At 41.7% G+C, this 17,898-nt stretch overlaps 2 protein-coding genes across 6 annotated transcripts in view; one reads left to right on the top strand and one right to left on the bottom strand.

The window, feature by feature from the left end:
* The window catches only part of gas7b (growth arrest-specific 7b), a 55,955-nt gene extending 43,533 nt beyond the window's left edge, over positions 1-12,422 (top strand). For 2 of the 3 annotated variants that reach the window (XM_069518026.1, XM_069518028.1), the window contains exons 10-14: positions 1,217-1,345; positions 2,536-2,659; positions 9,854-9,933; positions 10,059-10,157; positions 10,277-12,422. In XM_069518026.1, coding sequence (XP_069374127.1) covers positions 1,217-1,345; positions 2,536-2,659; positions 9,854-9,933; positions 10,059-10,157; positions 10,277-10,390 — 546 coding nt within the window. In that variant the 3' untranslated portion in view covers positions 10,391-12,422. The remainder of the gene's footprint in view (positions 1-1,216; positions 1,346-2,535; positions 2,660-9,853; positions 9,934-10,058; positions 10,158-10,276) is intronic. The other variant, XM_069518027.1, reaches the window with a different exon arrangement.
* Positions 12,423-13,382: 960 nt separating this feature from the next.
* Positions 13,383-17,898, bottom strand: part of LOC109626997 (putative uncharacterized protein MYH16) — a 54,042-nt gene continuing 49,526 nt past the window's right edge. For all 3 annotated transcript variants that reach the window (XM_020083298.2, XM_020083301.2, XM_020083300.2), the window contains 6 exons: positions 17,657-17,860; positions 17,073-17,198; positions 16,277-16,447; positions 15,364-15,564; positions 15,138-15,284; positions 13,383-14,753 (listed from right to left, as the gene is read on the bottom strand). In XM_020083298.2, the coding sequence (XP_019938857.2) occupies positions 14,601-14,753; positions 15,138-15,284; positions 15,364-15,564; positions 16,277-16,447; positions 17,073-17,198; positions 17,657-17,860 (1,002 nt within the window). In that variant the 3' untranslated portion in view covers positions 13,383-14,600. The remainder of the gene's footprint in view (positions 14,754-15,137; positions 15,285-15,363; positions 15,565-16,276; positions 16,448-17,072; positions 17,199-17,656; positions 17,861-17,898) is intronic.

Raw genomic sequence — 17,898 nt, 5'->3', positions numbered from 1 at the left:
GGCTTTGAATCAGCCACCACCTTATGTGACCTCCTCTTAATGGGAAGTAGATTTGATTTATCTTGAGCAGCACATGTTCCACGCAAATCAAATGCATATAAAACCTGGAGAAAAATGAGTAATCTCATGAGTAACGGCTTGTGTTTTCTTACCCATATCGCTGGGTTCTAGGGCTGCATTGCTCTTAATTTAAAGGATTTTGAAAAAGTTTGCTTTGGATAGGAAGATGAACGGAGGCCAGGGTTGCAGCTTGACTAATGGAGGAAGTGGAGTCGCTGATGTTATCCTCCAGAGATGCACAGATGTGTGTCGCTGCTCTTGGGGCAGAAGGACGGATTTGAGTGGAAATGGACTTTGAAGGCTGCTCCAGGAAGGAACTGTAGATTTCATACAGCAGTGACAGCTGGGACAGGATACCTGCTGGCTTTTAAGGGCCATGCGAACAATGACAAGCTGTCTATTCAAAACTAAGTCATTTGGATTAATAGTATCCTCTTCAGCTTTATTTTAAAACGTTTGTTTAACCAGAAATCTGGTAGAATCAGCAATGTTGGCATCTGTGGTTTCGGTTATTGTCCGGCTCCATAAACTGAAATATTTCTCATCTAAACTAGACCAGTGTGGCAGGATGATGACTTCATCTAGAAAGCAGCTAAAGGGAATGGAGCTAATTATGTTTTCCAGATAATTAAATCAGATATGTTGAGGAGGAATTATAGTGATTTCCGTTTTGATTGATAACTTTATCATCACTGAAAGTTAAATAGCATCATTTATTTCATGACTTGCTGCTTCCACACCACTTTATATGCATGAAGAGTTACTGTATCTCTGCCTGGATTCATATTGTCATTCACCTAACAGCTGCCAGGGATATTTATGCTATCAGTTATCACGGGTGTAAAAGTAATCAGAGGTTGCACATGTGTTTGGACAGTACATTTCTTCTTAGTCCCACCACCAGAGGAAACTAAATTCAACAAGAAAGAGTGAAAATTACTCTTCTTCTTCTTCCTCTACCTTTATCCTGTTGCAAACTCGCTGTCCTCACATGACGCTGAGCCAGACACAGCTCTGGCCTGATTTTCTTCAGCATCAATGTGAGCCTGTCAGATGAGCACTCTCATGTTGAGTCTGTTGTCGCCTCACAACGCAAAGAGGGTTCAGCTGCAAACCTCACTCTCGTTGACTTGTCGGTTGTGTTGTGTTTGAGCAGCTCCAGAGTGAAGTGGAGAAGCCTCTGCTGAGCTTCAGGGAGAACTTCAAGAAGGACATGAAGAGGTTCGACCACCACATCGCAGACCTCCGGAAGCAGCTGGTCGGTCGCTACGCAGCCGTGGAGAAGGTACACACGCTCGCAGAAACGCAGATTTAAAGCTGCTCTAATGTTACGCAGCCGTCTCCTCGCATTTGGCAGTGGCAGAATTTCAGGCATCATCTTGCTGGTGATTAAAATTCCACAACTCCTCCATAAGCAGACGGCTCTTTCCTGTCGCTGGAATGCGTCCTGCTTTTTGTATATGTACAATGAAAGGTTATTGGCTGCAGCCTGAAGGCAACTGCGAATCTGTCTCACATCATCTGTCATCTGTGCAGCATTCGCTCTGAGAAGGGACAAAACACTTTCTCTCTGATAAACACATTTGGGACAACTGAACACACACACTTAACAGATATGTCAGAAATGTCATATGAGTTTCCTGATTGCAGAGACCACAGTGGTCCTGAGCCATTCGAGCCGTTGCCACAGGTGGCTGTCTTAGCCGGCGGTTCAAGCGGTGTGTGTGTGTGTGTGTCTGTCGGTGTGTGTGTGTGTGTGTGTGTGTGTGTGTGTGTGTGTGTGTGTGTGTGTGTGTGTGTGTGTGTGTGTGTGACAGCTGAGGGGAGGAGAGGATGTGGAGTGTATCTGAATAGTAGACGACGTGGTGGTTTACGGGTTTAGTTTCAGCATAGATTAGAATATTAGCGCAGCAACCCAGATTCCGCCTGCCTTTAATTAGTTGGTGTTCATTTTTTCAAATAAATATAAATGTCATGACGTAGAGATGTCCCAACGGTTTACTCTACTCACACATTGTCTTTCAAAGATGGTTTTAAACACTATGTGGAGTTTGGAGCCATGTTCAACCCATATCGTTGACATTTTGTTCTAGAAATTGGGAATAACTGTGATGTTAAAACCAGCATTAATGTATTTCATCAAACAACAGTCATATTCAAAAACACATTTAAGTGTGAAGTATCTCTTTAAAGCTAGTCAGGAAATAAGACACTGGCCATGTTGGCTTCCATGAAGGAACAAAGGTTGTCGGAATCATTGTGATGAATGGAAGCGGAGTGTGACATGGCTGCAAACGTATCTCTTTAGCTATTCAGATGATTGTTTCAAGAAAGTCACACAATCGTTCAAGAAAAAGCTCACAGCCAGAATAGGAGGAGCAGATCTTTGTGTGAGAGCAAGCTTCTTGATTGTTCACACAGGGGTTTGTCTCGGATCTGAGCTTGATTCCCTCTGGTTCTCTTATCTACCATCAGGCCCGCAAAGCTCTGGCTGACAGACAGAAGGAGCTGGAGCTGAAGACTCAGCAGCTGGAGATCAAACTCAGCAACAAGATCGAAGAGGATATCAAAAAGGCCCGCAGGAAATCCACACAAGCAGGTGAGAGGCAGAGGTCAAAGGTCAAACTCTGGTTCACAGTCTGTTTTTTTAAATGACTCTGGGTGTAAGAAATGAGGTGTAACAATAATCGGTACTGATTGCAATGACTTCTGCTTTTACAGTAAAAACAACAGAGTTAAGTGCAGTTCTTTTTGGCGATTTCTTTCTTAAAAGGCGAGTGTGTCTTGTAAAAGGCCTTTACACAATTATACAACACTGGACCCTGAATATAATCTAGTTTTTGTCAGGCTAGCAGCCCTGTGAACAAAAGAACCTTTGTGATATAGATGGGTAACAAGGATAAACTGAAGAAAATGAGAGAAGCAAAAAACATTTGTGTTCATCCTCTCCAAAGACTGAAAACATTGTTTGATTTGCTTTGTCGTGGTGAAAGATGGAGGTGAGAGGACAGAGTCATCAAAATCATGTGGAAACATCCTTGAAAATATTCATCCTAAACTTAATAACATTTTGGTGCATAGCCATTCATCCATCCATCTTCTGCTTAATCAAAAGTCGGGTTGCGGTGGCAGCCTAAACAGGGTGCTCCCTCTCCCCAGCCATGCTTTCCTGCTCCTCCTGAGGGATCCTGTGGTGTTCCTAGGACAGATGGGATATATGACCCCCCCCCCCCAGTGAGTTAGACATGACCAAAAGATCTCCAATGGAAGACACCCAGGTGCCATACCAGTGAGACGCCCAAACTACCTCCATCTGAGCTTACTCCCAATGTGTGAGCTCCCCACTCTATCTCTAAGGCTGAACCCAGTCAACCAGCTCTTGTACGCACAATCTCATTCTCCCAGTTGCTACCTAGAGCTCATGACCACAGGTGAGGGTCAAAATGTAGACTTACCAGTTAATCAAATTCTTTGCCCTCTGGCTCGGCTCCGGTCTGGAACAATGTTCCCATTTCAGCTGATGCTGCACCAATCTGCCTGTTCATCACCGGCTCAATCCTCCCCTCATTCAATCGTGAGATACCTTCAAACCAAATCTGACCCTGATGATATTACAATGGCAACAAAATGAATGAAGTTAACTGGTTCATCGATTTTCTCCATTTAAACAGAAAGACTTTTTTTAAATCATGAACCTTGGTTCAGACTTTTAAATGTGAAAACTCTGTCACCTGGGGTCAGCCAGTAACCCCCAACCAGAAGTGAGCAGAGAAAAGATATTTACATAAGAGTTAGACAGCCCCAAAGATTTGTATTCTCTTGTGGTTCTGAATAAAATGTGCAAAGAAAATACATTTCGGAACACAGCGTTTCTCCCTATAGCAGATATGTGGATCTGGATTTCATCATTCACCCTATGTCCCCACACCCAACTCGAATGCAAGATTCTCATCAGAGATGATGAGTATGATCAGCAGTGGTTTATGTCGGTGCTTCCCTGCAGCCACAAATCAGACTCCTCTGGCAGCACAACTCGTACAGTTCAGTAAATAGTTAACTTACTCCACATAACTCCGTATCCTCCTCCAGTGTCTCTCCAGTCCTTCACTGGAGCGATCCAGTGTGAGTCAAAATGCTGTGTTTGTCTTTTTACATGAGTCATGAGCTTTATCAGCACTTCGAGCCAGACTGGGACTTTTTTCAATGTTAGGATGGGAGTGAAGGGAAGAAGAAGGGGTCAGACACATTCTTAACTCGACAAGTCTGTTCACACCAGACTGACAGAAAGGCGTGGGCATGGAATAACTCCATAGCCCCTGGGAAACACACTCACACAAACAACCCATCAAGTCACTTCATAGAGATTATGCAATGTGTTTTTTATTGGTGGGAAGAATTAAATATCTAAGAAATAAAAAAATGCCTTTAGTAGGGCTTAGATACGCCTACCTACCACACCCCCCACCCAACCGACACACACATACAACTTACCGATTAGCTTGCTAAAGTTAAGTCATCTAGGTTGTCTGGTTGCGAGTGAGGATTCCAGTAGCAGTAGCAGAAATGCAGATTGGTGGACGACTCTGAATTGTAGATGTTGTGGTGATAGATTTGAAAATGAGCACTTCATTATAGGTTTCTACTGACAAATGGTCGCTGGTCGTGGTCAGCTTCCCACCTTAACTATATAGACTACTAGATTTGTAGTAAATGGGATGGCAGCATGGATGTGTTTCAACAAAGAACAGTCATACAATTTAGTTTTCAGCTCAAAGGTGTGTATTAACTCTTTAAATAATACATGAAACACGAGGGATTGTTTTCTGTGAATCAAACTTAGCTTATATATTTTCTCCCTATTAATGAAAAGGTAAATTCATGAGCAAATGAAAAGAAATGACTTCCTTTTTGAGTTTGGTGAGTCTGTTTAGATGAACTTTAACTTTTTAGAAGGGGTTTAGAAAAAGAGTCATATTCATTCAGCGAGAAAAAAAGGACAGGGCTGCTGAGCAACCACACGTTTAGTCAGATTAACATCATAGTTTTTCTTATATACATATTTTTTCTGTTTTGAGCGATTATGAAGTAATTACTACATGTTAACTAGAGGTCATTCCCAAGCTGCTGTTCTGAGCTGATGAAATATGTTTTATTATGAAACCACATCGTCTGAGATAAAATCAACAAGAATTCAGGTTCGTGAAAACCGCTCTGCTCTGTCTTCGGCTACATAAAATAAACAATCGCAGAGAAAGTTAGAGGCAAATAAAGGTTGTTTGACTTCACTGTGTGCACAGACCCTCAGAGGGCAGCTCACAGCATTGTTTGGTAAAAGCTGTTTACCCCGTGTGCAATGAAACGCCAAGCCGATGATTTGATTTACACACTCCGGAGGCTGTTAGGGAAAATCTCCGTTTCGGGGGAGGAGTCTGGACAGAGAGCTGACATGGTGTGAAACAGGCTTTTAAAAACTTATCTGGATTAATGTGGATGTGCTCATTGGAAAATGGTGAAGTCATGTCACCCACACAGCTTTGATTAAGCAGATTAGAGTTTTTACTGTTAATCTTTACCTCCACCAAGGAGGTTATGTGTTCACCCCTGTTTGTTTTGTTGGTTATTATGTTATATGCAACACTTTGCAAACACCCCCCCCGGATAACCATGAAACTTGATGTGCGTTCAGTATGGGTCATGAAAGAACCCATAATAATTTGGTCCAGATCTGGATCAGGGGGCGGATCCAGCAATTTTTTTAATGGATCAGACATGTAAAGAGGAGTGATGCTGATCTGAATTAAAACCAGGATCTAGTGAATTTAAATGTGGTTTCCCAAGAGGACTGTTGGGCCTTGGTGGAGCTATGTACTCTAAGAGGACTCTTCTAGTTGTAGAGGCAGTCAGTGGGGGCGGGGCAGAATGCTAACAGTCAGTCCACGAACCAAGTTGAACATGTCGTCTTCTACTTTCTCAAATAAACTAAGGCAGTGGTCGGCAACCGCGGCTCGAAATCATCGCCAGGAAATGTAGATGTTTTATTTCACTATATTGGGCTGACACAAACGCAGTGGGGCTAACCTGGACCCGGAGCGATGATCCTAAAAACTTTTGGGACAGGATTTAAAAGACGTTAAGAGAAGCAGTGTGAGTTCAGTTGGCTCCAATGGCGTAAGCTTGATCTCCCCCTTTCACAAACTGCCACCTGGGAGTGACCAGCAGTGTAACATGTGCATGTGAGAGGGCTGTGTGTTTGTTTGTTTGTTTGTTTGTGTGTGTGTGTGTTTGACAAAGTAGACTCTGCTGCAGGAGGATTGGTTTTGTGAAAGTTAGCGAGCTGAGGAAAGTGACGCGCTAAGAGTAAACAGATGTAGACTCTCCGCCGAAGTGTGATGTCATGACTCAACCAGGCATGACCACATGCTGTCACACACACAAGTCCTCCATCCGTACTGGCTCTCTTCTCACACACACAGCAACACACACGAGTCATCCGTCCCGTCCTCCGCGCTGCTTATGCAACCGGGAAAGAAAAACAGCAGCAGTTGTTGACGGTGCTCGTGGCGTCTGGCTGCCAGTGACGATGAGCGCAGTGCGAGGGAAGCAGAGACGAGACTGATGCCAAAACAACTAAAGTGCGGCATCTGTCTGCTCATAACAAAGACTCATTATGGCTTTGTGCTCGCTCTACACCAGATTACATTTATGTCTGCTTATTCACAGGATTTCCTTATGTTTTTATATCTGTCACCTCGGGCCATGATCACCTTTTTTATTGAGCTCATGACTTTTTACTTCCAAAACAGATTTTTTGCTTTCTGCAGGAGTTGATGGTGTGACATAAGGTGCTTATCTGCAGCATAAATAGCAGCTCTTTTACATTTTCTCCCATTTTTTTCCTCCGGTTTCTATTAACAGAGGAATATTTTGAGCTGACTGAAGATTCCTTTTTGCTTGTTAAACCCACAGACCCACCAGTAGGTCAGTCTTACTGAGTCCAGCTGTTTAAATCCACAAAACATTTACCAGATGTATCAGGCTGGATTTTGGGTTCATGTATATAAAATGACACAATATTTCATTTAGATGGGAAGGTGCATAGAGTTTGAACACACACCATACAGCTTCATTGAAGAGTTGCAACAGGCTGAATACAGAATATATTTAAGATCAGTGGTTCCCAAACTTTTCAGTCCCGGACCCCTGAAATAATGCGACAAGAGAATATTTATTTGAGCTAGTTCACAATAAAAAAAATCACCTATGTGCACATGTTGCAATGTTTCCTGTAATGCTCTTAACTGATGTGTTGCAACTGATGCTATCACAAATCTGTCGTAATCATCTCAGAAGTCACATGGAGACAAAAAAAACATCATTTCCAGAAATTTAGCTTAATTTAGCTTTTGGAACATTAATGATATATATATATATAATAATTATATTCAGAATGTTTTTTTAAATTGTATTTGATTTGTTTTGACACTCTTTTTATTTTCTAGTGACCCCCCAGGAGGTCCTGACTCCTAGATTGCATGGAAAAAAAAACTTTCAAATCTCTGTACAGTTTTCCTGCTTCAAAACTGCAGTGCTCTTTTTACAGTTTCATTTTCAGAGTTTCAGATTTGTCACTGCTCTCCCAGTTTGTTCTCTACGTACGAGAGAAAAAAGTTCTGAAACGTTAAAACAAATCTTTTTTTAATTTTTGGAATGTGGCATCATATTTATCCCATAGATTGAGTTAAATTCCTCTCACTGGATTTACAACAACCTGTTTTTAACCAAGTTCCAGTGAATCTATTGTAACATGTATGTCAAACACAAACAACAAACCATGCCCTTATTTAAAACATTTAACTTTACAATATAATATAAAGAGAAAGAAAAGGATAGAGAGAAGAAAGACAATTCTCTCTGTCAGTAGCATGGGATAGAGAGTGAAGCCATGAAACGTCACATAAATGCATTTATTGGTATTTCTTTATTTATCTTCTTCTATCTTATCCTGGTCCAGTTGAAGAAACACTCTTGTGCGCTGGCTGTGATCTATGTAGCTGTCATTAAATCAAACAAATCCACTGCTAAAGCTGTGGAGGTGGCTGGGAGAGCCCCCCCCCACCTGTACCTGAGGCTCAATCACTGCAGGTGAGAGCAGTTAGCTGATTGACCCTCAGCTTTAAAAGGCGGCAGCAGAGCTGACACACAAACACTGAGACAGACACGCGGACGGACTGAGACACCGGGCTGCAAAGCCAGACACCAGGAGAACCTGCTGCACTCTTTAATTGTCGTGTCAAGTTTATGTTTGCACCTGGTTGAGAATTAAGATGCTGCTAAGCAACTCCTTTGTCTCTGGCTGTGTGTGGGAGAGACCCATGGTGCGGTCAACTGCCACAGAAGTATATAAGAGCAGAAGATTGAGAGGCATTTGCTGAAGAAGAGAATGATCAGCATCATTTCCCCTCTGATCTAATCTCACACATGATTAGTGTTTGTTTGCGTTGTCAGCAGGATACAGGCGGAACCATTAACGACAGGACAGATTAGACCTCTCTCTCCATCATGGATTATATACGCTCATGATGAAATCTATTCTCAGTCCAGATTGTCAGTGCTGTTTGGGGTGATTGAGTCATCTGTGAGGGAATACTTGGACAATAGTGCCATCTATTGGAGATAGTGTACACTACATGCACAGTGCTGTGTGTGTGCACACATATATGTGTATACCTGTATATACTGTTTATACAAAACCAAAGTTGGGACAGTATGGAAAATGCAAAAAAAGAAAAACAGCAGTGATTTCTCAATTTAATTTGACTTGTATTTCATTGCTGACAGTATGAACATAAGATATTTTATGTTTTGTCTGCTCAACTTCATTTTATTTGTAAAGATACATCCATTCCTAGCATTCAGGAATACATTGCACATCCATTCTATGTCTTCATCTATGATGTAGAATGATTAAAGAAGAAGTGATTTGAAATAGGTGATGTCAGATGATGGTAATCATGATTTAGTACAAAAGCAGCATCCAGGAAAGCCTTAGTCCTTTGGGAGCAGAGATGGGCCGAGGATCGCCAGTTTGCCAACAAATGTGGGAGAAAATTATTGATATGTTTAAAAACAGTGTTCCTCCAATAAAGGAAGGGATTTTGAAATGTCATCCTCTGTGGTGCATAACAATATTAAAAGGTTCAAGGAATCTGGAGGAATGCATAAAGGGCACGAGCACAACCTAAGCTGACTAACTGTGCTCTCCGATCCCTCAGACGACACTGCATCAAGAACTGTCATTCATCTATAAGTGATACAACCACATGGGCTCAGGATTACTTTGGCAAACCTTTGTCAAGCACTACAATACGGAGTAACATCCATCCACTGTTGCACACCTTAAGACTTGTTTGCAGGAAGAATGGGACAAAATGACACCTGAAACTCTTCATCACTTGGGGTTTTGTGTCCCCAAACGTCTTTTAAGTGTTGTGAAAAGGAATGGCAACATTACAAAGTGGTAAATGCTTTACTGTCCCAACTTTTTTGAAATATGTTGCAAGACACAAAATTGAGGTGTTTATTTTGAAAAATCAATAAAATTCATGATGTCAAACATCCAATAATGTGTCGAAGACCGTTAAAAAATCACTGCTCTCAGTTTAATTTTCAATGTAACGTACCATCCCAACCTTTTCTAATTTGGGGTTGTATATGCAGTACTGTATTACACTTTGTCAGGTCTCATTGCTGCCACGTATATTTCTAATCTCCCTGTTTTTATTCTTTGTGGCAGGAGATGATCTGATGCGCTGTGTCGACCTTTACAACCAGTCTCAGTCCAAATGGTTTGAGGAGATGGTCACTACGAGCCTGGTAAGAAAGAACCCAAATTATGAAAGCATGGTCATTGAACTTGTTGGTCCTGTTTTACCACTGTATCGATCCCTGTGCAGAGATTTCCCTGTAACTGACGTATCACACACTGCTCTCGTCCTCAGGAGCTGGAGCGGCTGGAGGTGGAGCGGGTGGAGATGATCCGACAGCATCTGTGTCAGTACACCACGCTCCGACACGAGACAGACATGTTCAACCAAAGTGTGAGTACGGCTGCAGCACAGCATCCGGTGCAATCCCAAGTGTGCCACATGCATGCGGTATAATCTGTAGTCTATCAACTCAAAAGCTAATGTTTTTATGTTGTTCTCTGTTTGTCCAGACGATGGAGCCGGTGGACCAGCTCCTGCAGTGCGTGGACCCAGCCAGGGACAGAGAGCTGTGGGTGCGGGAGAATAAGACTGGAGAAATCAGGCCAGTGGACATAGACATCTGATCTCAGTGCAGTCTGATGACTCTGCACATGCACACTTTTACCCAAGAGCCCAGGCAGACACACTGACCCAGAGCCTACAGGCCTGAGGACTGACTGGGAGAGGAAATCTGTGCTGGGATCAGTCTCCCTCTCCACTGACCGTGTGACTCCTAACGGACTGAGGGATGAGCTGCCCTCGCAGCCACCTGCTGAGGATGACGTCAGTGTTTGGGCGATGTAGTGAGAACTCTAAGGGATGAATGAAGCTGTCTAATGGGTCGTAATTTTCTCTTATGTAAGCCGATGCCTCGCTAAAACACAGGGAAATGGGAGCTGTGAGAGTGGATTCTTTAGGACGCTCCGCTGGGTTGAATGATGAAGCAACAGTGAACATTTAACATGTGCATACAGCTTTATGTCACGCAGCAGTGTAATGCTGTCATGTGTATTTGCTTTTGTTCTGCGAGGTCATTCTCCAGGTCACCTGTGTATTGACGCACGCGTGTGACTTCTGGACTGCAAAGTTGTTGGTAAACATGATTTTACGAATGCTGCTAAGCCTAATGTTATATTCGTTTGCACCAGAATGAGGCAAAAGTATTTTTATCATAACATCAATCATATGCAAGTATTGACCATTCGCTAAAACCCACAACTCGTACCTACTGTTGCTACGCCTGTCGAGCCTGTCTCATATGCAGTTTAAAAAAGATGATGGTGTCAGATCTGCCACTCGAACATTAGAAGTCATTTTTGAAATAATACGTTTTTGATTTCAGACCCACTGGCAGATTTTATTGGCTATAATTAGCTTAAATAAAGAAACAGCATCGTTTGTGTAGTGGTAGGTCGAGTATTATACAGCATTTGAGTTAATAATTAAATGTGATTTAAATTCCATTCATCTTAATTCCAATCATGTTGTTTTGAACATATAGAAAAAATATTGCTTGTGAACTTGATGGTGATATTACTTGGGAATGTATCTTCAGATGATTAACTTTGGAGCTTATCGTTCGAGGGTCAAGATAAATAAAATAAAATTCTGCTAACACATCTCCACAAAATAATCAAGCTAGAGATACAATGGACCGATAATATTGTTAAAATGTGACTTCATAAAGATACAACACATATTTTCTGAAATAAAATCAAGAGCGGGACAGAGCTTCCAACTCTAACGCTGCATTCAGACGTGCACTGCACTCCTGACATTCTCTACATTATTATCCAGAGGGGCTGTATGTGAGGTCTGAGCCAGTTGCTGCAGACGTAATCTGGAGTTGCTGCAGATGTAATCTGGAGTTGCTGCAGACGTAATCTGGAGTTGCTCCAGCCAGCCCCTGAGTACAAACTCTAGTTAAGGTCAGAGTGAGCCCATATGAGAGAACAGCAGAAGATTCATTGGCGTCTTGACTCCCCCCAGTGGATGTTTATATATAGGATTTTTCCAACATGTGCTGTAATCCTAATATTGGGTTTATAGCAGACCTCTTACCACTGGGCACAAAGCTTAGTTAGTACTGTGGGTCATAGTCATGCTAAATTAAACCAGACAAGTGCTTTGTTTAGGCTATTCCATTTACATCCTTCTGTTATAGATTTAGCAAAATTAGCTATTAAGACACAAACCTAGATCAGAGCCCCATGCAAGTTCAAAGCTTGACAGGCCTGCTGCACCAGGGACAAGTGAAAAGTCACTTTCTTTAAGCTAATGTCACAAATGTGGCTCCACTTCTTAGCATCTGAAAGATAAATCCAAAATCTGAAAGACATGGAGCAAGAACTCTGTTTCTTTCACTTCATTCCTAATAATTAAGAATCAGCCAATTGCACTTTATACCCAAGTGATTTTGAATAAACATACTGTAAGTTGCTGTTTGTATGAAAAATATTCTACAGAGAACTTAATTGTGACACATTTTATTACTAATGGAAGTGTTTGGGTTATGTTCAGGGTGGCCTGGTGTAAATATATGAGATGTGTGATTTGCTAAGGAGCAGGTGGAGTGAAAGATATAAATACAATAAACTATAGAAGCTTACACAAAGACATATTTGTGGTACTGGTAATATATGAAATATACAAAGTGTTTTGTATACAAGAGAAACGACAGCTGTCCCACGATGTTCTACAGCTTTGGAAACGTCAGTCAGTTGCTTCGGTTGGATTCTGCGTGCAGAAGCTAAATGTTGTACAAAGTGCTCTTTTACTACCATGTCTTATCCAGGATTACTGCTTAGTATTACTTGACCACCGAGAGAGCAGGGCTGGGATGTTTTTGTACATTAACAGCTAAAAATTGGCCGTTTTCATTAATAAAATGAAAATATCAAATGTCACTATGCTTTCTGGTTGGTTTTGGCTGGACCACAACAGCGAGGCTAGGTCCTATGTCAGTGACTGAGTGATAAAGTTATACCATTGGATGAACGCTTGGAGTTTCCTGGTTGTCAGTATCTCTTGTGAAATGAATTGTCACCAACAGTTTCTATTAAATAATCAAGGAAGCGTTTACAGGAAGTGTTGAAATCTTAGTCTTCACCTACATCCTCAATCTCGTACACAAACGGCCATTTACTAGATTTTGGCCATAGACTCTATAAAGATGGACGACCTGACAGCTTCTCTAAACTAAACCCAAAGCATCTCATTCACCTCCTTGTGGTTGTGTAGGTTACAATCCCCACCTCCTCAATGTTAGTGGATGGAACATGGACCAAACTAAAAATTAAAAATCACATCAAATAGAAATTTGTCAAAGATTGTTTCTGTCATTTCCAGTAGTTTTTATAACAATGCTTTATGTTCAAGTGCTCATGCGATACCGTCATGATTGGCGGAACCACAATACCATTGCTCCGCCCCTCGATCTCTGCTGCGCAGGCTTCATGTCTGGACAGTGGGAGGAAGTGGAGACGTCTCCTCCATCTTTATTAACAGTCTATGGTTATGACCTAGTGCTGTTGCCTTTTGTATGATTACAAAATGGGGGAAAAAAAGCAGAGAATATATAATAAATGAAAAAAGTCTTTATTTCCTAAAAACACATTTTCACATTCAACAATAAATTGCTTTGGTCAAGCCTTGTTACAGATGTAGACAGTGATAATTCAAATGTGGCTACAAGTTTAAACAGACATATACTTTATCAAACAGTTCAAATACACTGACACTTGCATTTCCTGTTACTGAACTAAAATAACTGGTGGCACCTTGTTACAGTCTGATTGAGTAACACTTTACTGACTGGATATGAGTCATGTATAAATCATCACGAACTTGTCTTTTACCAATTATCCGTTACTGAATTTCTTAATGTAATATATATTATATAGATATATTTTTAACATTGCACTACAGTTGTCCCTCTCAAAAGTGATTGACCATTAAACAAGGGTCACCATTTTGAGCCAGTTTGCTTTAAATAAGACAGCTGTTGCTGTAGCTAACGGTATTAATCAGTAACATGTATGGTACTGAATATTGAAACTGTGCTGAACATTAAACTATTATTGGTTGAAATGTAAACAGTTCAGAATTTTTCATCTTCACAACATAAATGTTAGAATTGAACCAAAGATATTTCCTAACCTAGATTTCCGGACAAAAGCTGTTGTTGTTAGTGTAATTGTTTTGCCATATTAGCAAGTATCAAATGTCCCAAAAGTTACAGCATATGGTGCTTATTTTGCACATTACAAAGCCTACCGGACCATAGTAGCTGCTTAAGAAATAGCTAGCTAGTGTTACCTAAATTAGCCATGTATGTAAACTATAATTAACAATGTAGTATCTCTACATGGTTAATTTAATTAACATTTACATAGGTATATATAAGTAAAAAAGATTTATTTCTGCCTGGATTTAAGTAAAGACAACATTGTGTGTGTACAACAGTACACTACACATTTATGAATTGTATTTTATTGTTTAGATTAAAAAAAACAACACTTAGCGGATGATACATGACTTACATTCGGTCTTTGTAGTAAAGTGTTACTTACAGTACACTTTTCCTTATTCAAGCTGTTTTTACATACACATATTACATTACTAAGTGAAGATAAAAGTGTGTTGGATAAAAGCTGGGGTGTGTTATTAAAGCTGTGATGTTACAGAGTGAAGGTGAATACATGTCAGATAGGATTGTACAGTAATCCCAAACAAGTGGCACGTGGAATGGTTTGTTTATGACCTGCATGATGCGGGACACTACGAGGAGTCTTTCTAATCGATCATGAGCTTCTTGAGGGAGTTCAGATAGGCCGGGATGAGGGAGCTGACGGATTCGTTGTCGTCGTTGAGGATCTTCTCCCCTCTGCCCTCGGAGCCCACAGAGCTGGGCGACCTGACCCGGCCGGGGTACGGCGTGCTGTAACCCTGGTGGAGCACAGACATGTATTAGTCATGGTGCTGAACAACCCAACTTTGAGACATTCTTGGGTGTGCTTCATTTTTCTTTAATAGGATTTGAAATTAATATTTGCAATTGTGCTCATAATTGCAACATTTAGAATAATAGCAATTAGTGCACAGTCTAACATCATGGAGCATATACAGCATCATATGCACTGTGCTTTGAATAGATCTTAAATTCTACATCACACCAGTTTAACACCAATTAAGATTCATTATGGGATGCAGATGGGTCATTTAATAAGGAGCCAACACCTTATTTCTTACAACAGTATCACAAAATGCTTAAGAAAGAGCTTTCTTGACTTGGAGGGATGTTACATGAGTAAGTGGTTAAACGTTACTCACAGAGGAGTATCCTTTGCCAAAGCTGCCTCTGTTCTTGGTCCGTATCTTGGTGAGAGCTGACTCAGCGATATCAGCCCGCTCCTCAGCATCATCCAGCTCGTTGACGGTCTTCCTGTACTTCACCAGGTTCATGTTAGCTTGTTCCTCCTGTAATCAGAGCAATATCGTCAAGAGGCATGTCCTGTAGGTCACATGGTTTTGGAGAAAGGTGACAAAGGTGACGTACGGCCTCCTCCACTTGTCTCTTGTAGGCCCTCATCTTGTTCTGCAGCCGCTCCACCAGCTCCTGCATCCTCTGCTGGTTCTTCTGGTCCTCCTCCGACTGGAACAGCAGCTCCTTCAGCCGACGCTCGTTCTTCCGCAGCGTCTTCACCGTCTCAGCGTGCCGCTTCTGCTCTGAGTCCAGCTCCAGCTCCATCTCCTTCACCTGCACACAGACACAACTCACTGAGTGAGGCTCTGGACATAACTGGTGCTGGATGTGTGTAGCAAGGCTTAACACTCATATTCACATAAAGGTTCAGTGTTTAAGATTGAGGGATCTAAGATGTCTCCAAATTTTACACATGGAACCTTGTCATCTATATGAGTTATTTCAACACATATTTATTTTTTCCCACTTTGAAATGCTCCTCCAGACACAGAAGAAACGACTCAATGTGCAGGTTGAGGGGTATTTCTGTGTAAAACTTGTGGAATGGCCCTATGTATGAAATATAAGTCGACAAAAATGTCCTGAAGATGGCGCTAAATAACAGGTCAGTGGGCCATTAAAGTAGGATGTCTGGCCCCTAAGCCCCCTTAAGGGTTATTATTGCACATTAATATGGATAATGGTAAATATGTCAATGTAAATAGATTTTTGTTGGCCCAAACAAAAGTTTGTTTGCTGGCAAAATATATTCTTGGAATGAGGAACAAATATAAATTCATGCATAAACAACAAGTTCCAGATTAATACATGTTTACACACTTCAGTGATAATGAGCAACTTAACATGTGAGTGATGGGGAGCAGTGCCAGAGTCAGACTGTCTAAGACACAGTTGCTAATTCTGTGTATTTTTGTGTCTTGTGCTCTTTTGCATGTATTTTCTTGTGTGTGCTGCTTTAATAAGCGACATGTTTGTGAGTCCATACCTTTCCCTCCAATTTCTGAATAATCTTCTTCCCTCCCTTCAGAGCCATCTGCTCGGCCTCCTCCAGTCTGCTGCTCATGTCTTTGATCTGGGCCTCCAGTCCTTTCTTCACTCTTTCCAGGTGCAGCGTGTGCTCCTGCTCCAGACGCAGCTCCTCCCCTACTCGTGCCAACTGACACAATAATACCAAGAAAACTCATTTCACATGACTGAACATGTTAAAGATATCATATAAAATATATGTCTAGAAATTACAAGACCTATGTTATGTTATTAACATTTTCAACAATTTTTGATCCCCAATTTTATCTAAGGTGCCTTTTAACTATATGATATTCACTTCACACATGGCATCCTGTATCTGTTTGGTGAGTTCTCAGGAATTAACTTCACAAGTACACAAGATCATCAATCAATCAAATTGTATTGTTATAGCCCATATTCACAAATCACAATTTGTCTCATAAGTCTTTACCAAGTGTGACATCGTCTGCCCTTAACCCTCAACAAGATGCAACATCCAGATAATAGACGGGACAGAAGTGAGTCCTTGACAGGGTCAGTGGGCACGTCATCAGAGTGCACATTATCATAGTGCATGTCAGCACCGTGCACATCATCATAGTGCACGTGCATGTGTGGTTTAACAGTGAGGGCCTTAGCAGATTGCGGGATAAGACATTCTGGTGAGGCCAACAATTCATCAAACTTGTTAATGTTTTGATTGAGCGACCCCCACTCTGCTGCTGTAATACTGCAGTGAATAGACAGTCTTAGTTGTCCTGTGTGTGTTTTACCTCACAGCTGGTCTTCTTGGCCTTGTCTGTGAATCCTCTCATCTCTCCCTGTAGCTCCTCATGCTCCTGCTGCAGAGTCTGCAGATCCACCTCCAGCTTCCTCCTCCCACTCAGAGCCGACTGGAACTGAACACACGGGAGGGGAAATATAGAATGCCATTGTTCAGACCTGATATTAAGATTCATCCTGAGACTTCTGATCACAAGAGAGAAGTTCATCACCTGGTATTAAAATGTGTCCTGAATGATCGGATCTAACTTCCCTGCTCTATACGTAAATAAAGACGTGTTGTTTGTGGCTATACAGATGTGTTCAATGACAATGTTTGAGTCGGATGGAAACTGGGTGAGCTAGATGTTACAAATTTACAAAAGTATTTTGAAACATAATGTGGTGATTAGTGTTGAATTTGTGGCAGTGCCTACAATCTATTTGTGCACACAGAGAATGTGAAAACAGTTTAAACTGAGCAGGCGTCCTTCATATGTAGCCAGAACACATCGGATCACTCAGTACAGATGTTGATACCAGGTGTGAACAGGTCATAAAAGTCTGCAGGGCGCAAAATAAAATCTCGGTCCACCTGGTTGTTGAGGTCACTGTATTTCTCGCTGGCTTCATGCAGCTCAGTCTCCAGGGCCTTGCGTGCCCTCTCTGCGCTCTCCAGGGCTGTACGTGTCTCCTCCCCCTCGCTGACCAACAGACCACAGCGTCGCTCCAGGGCTGCCTGCTCCTCCCTGAGCTCCTCGTGGCTCCGCACCTCCTCCTCCAGCTGAGCCTGCAGCTCCTGGGAAAGCAGAAGTTCTGTTAGGACTCAGACTAAAC

This window comes from Paralichthys olivaceus, chromosome 21 (assembly GCF_024713975.1).
Source record: "Paralichthys olivaceus isolate ysfri-2021 chromosome 21, ASM2471397v2, whole genome shotgun sequence".
NCBI lineage: Eukaryota > Metazoa > Chordata > Actinopteri > Pleuronectiformes > Paralichthyidae > Paralichthys > Paralichthys olivaceus.
Note: the sequence above shows the minus strand (reverse complement) of the source record. Positions and strands in the feature narration are given on the sequence as shown.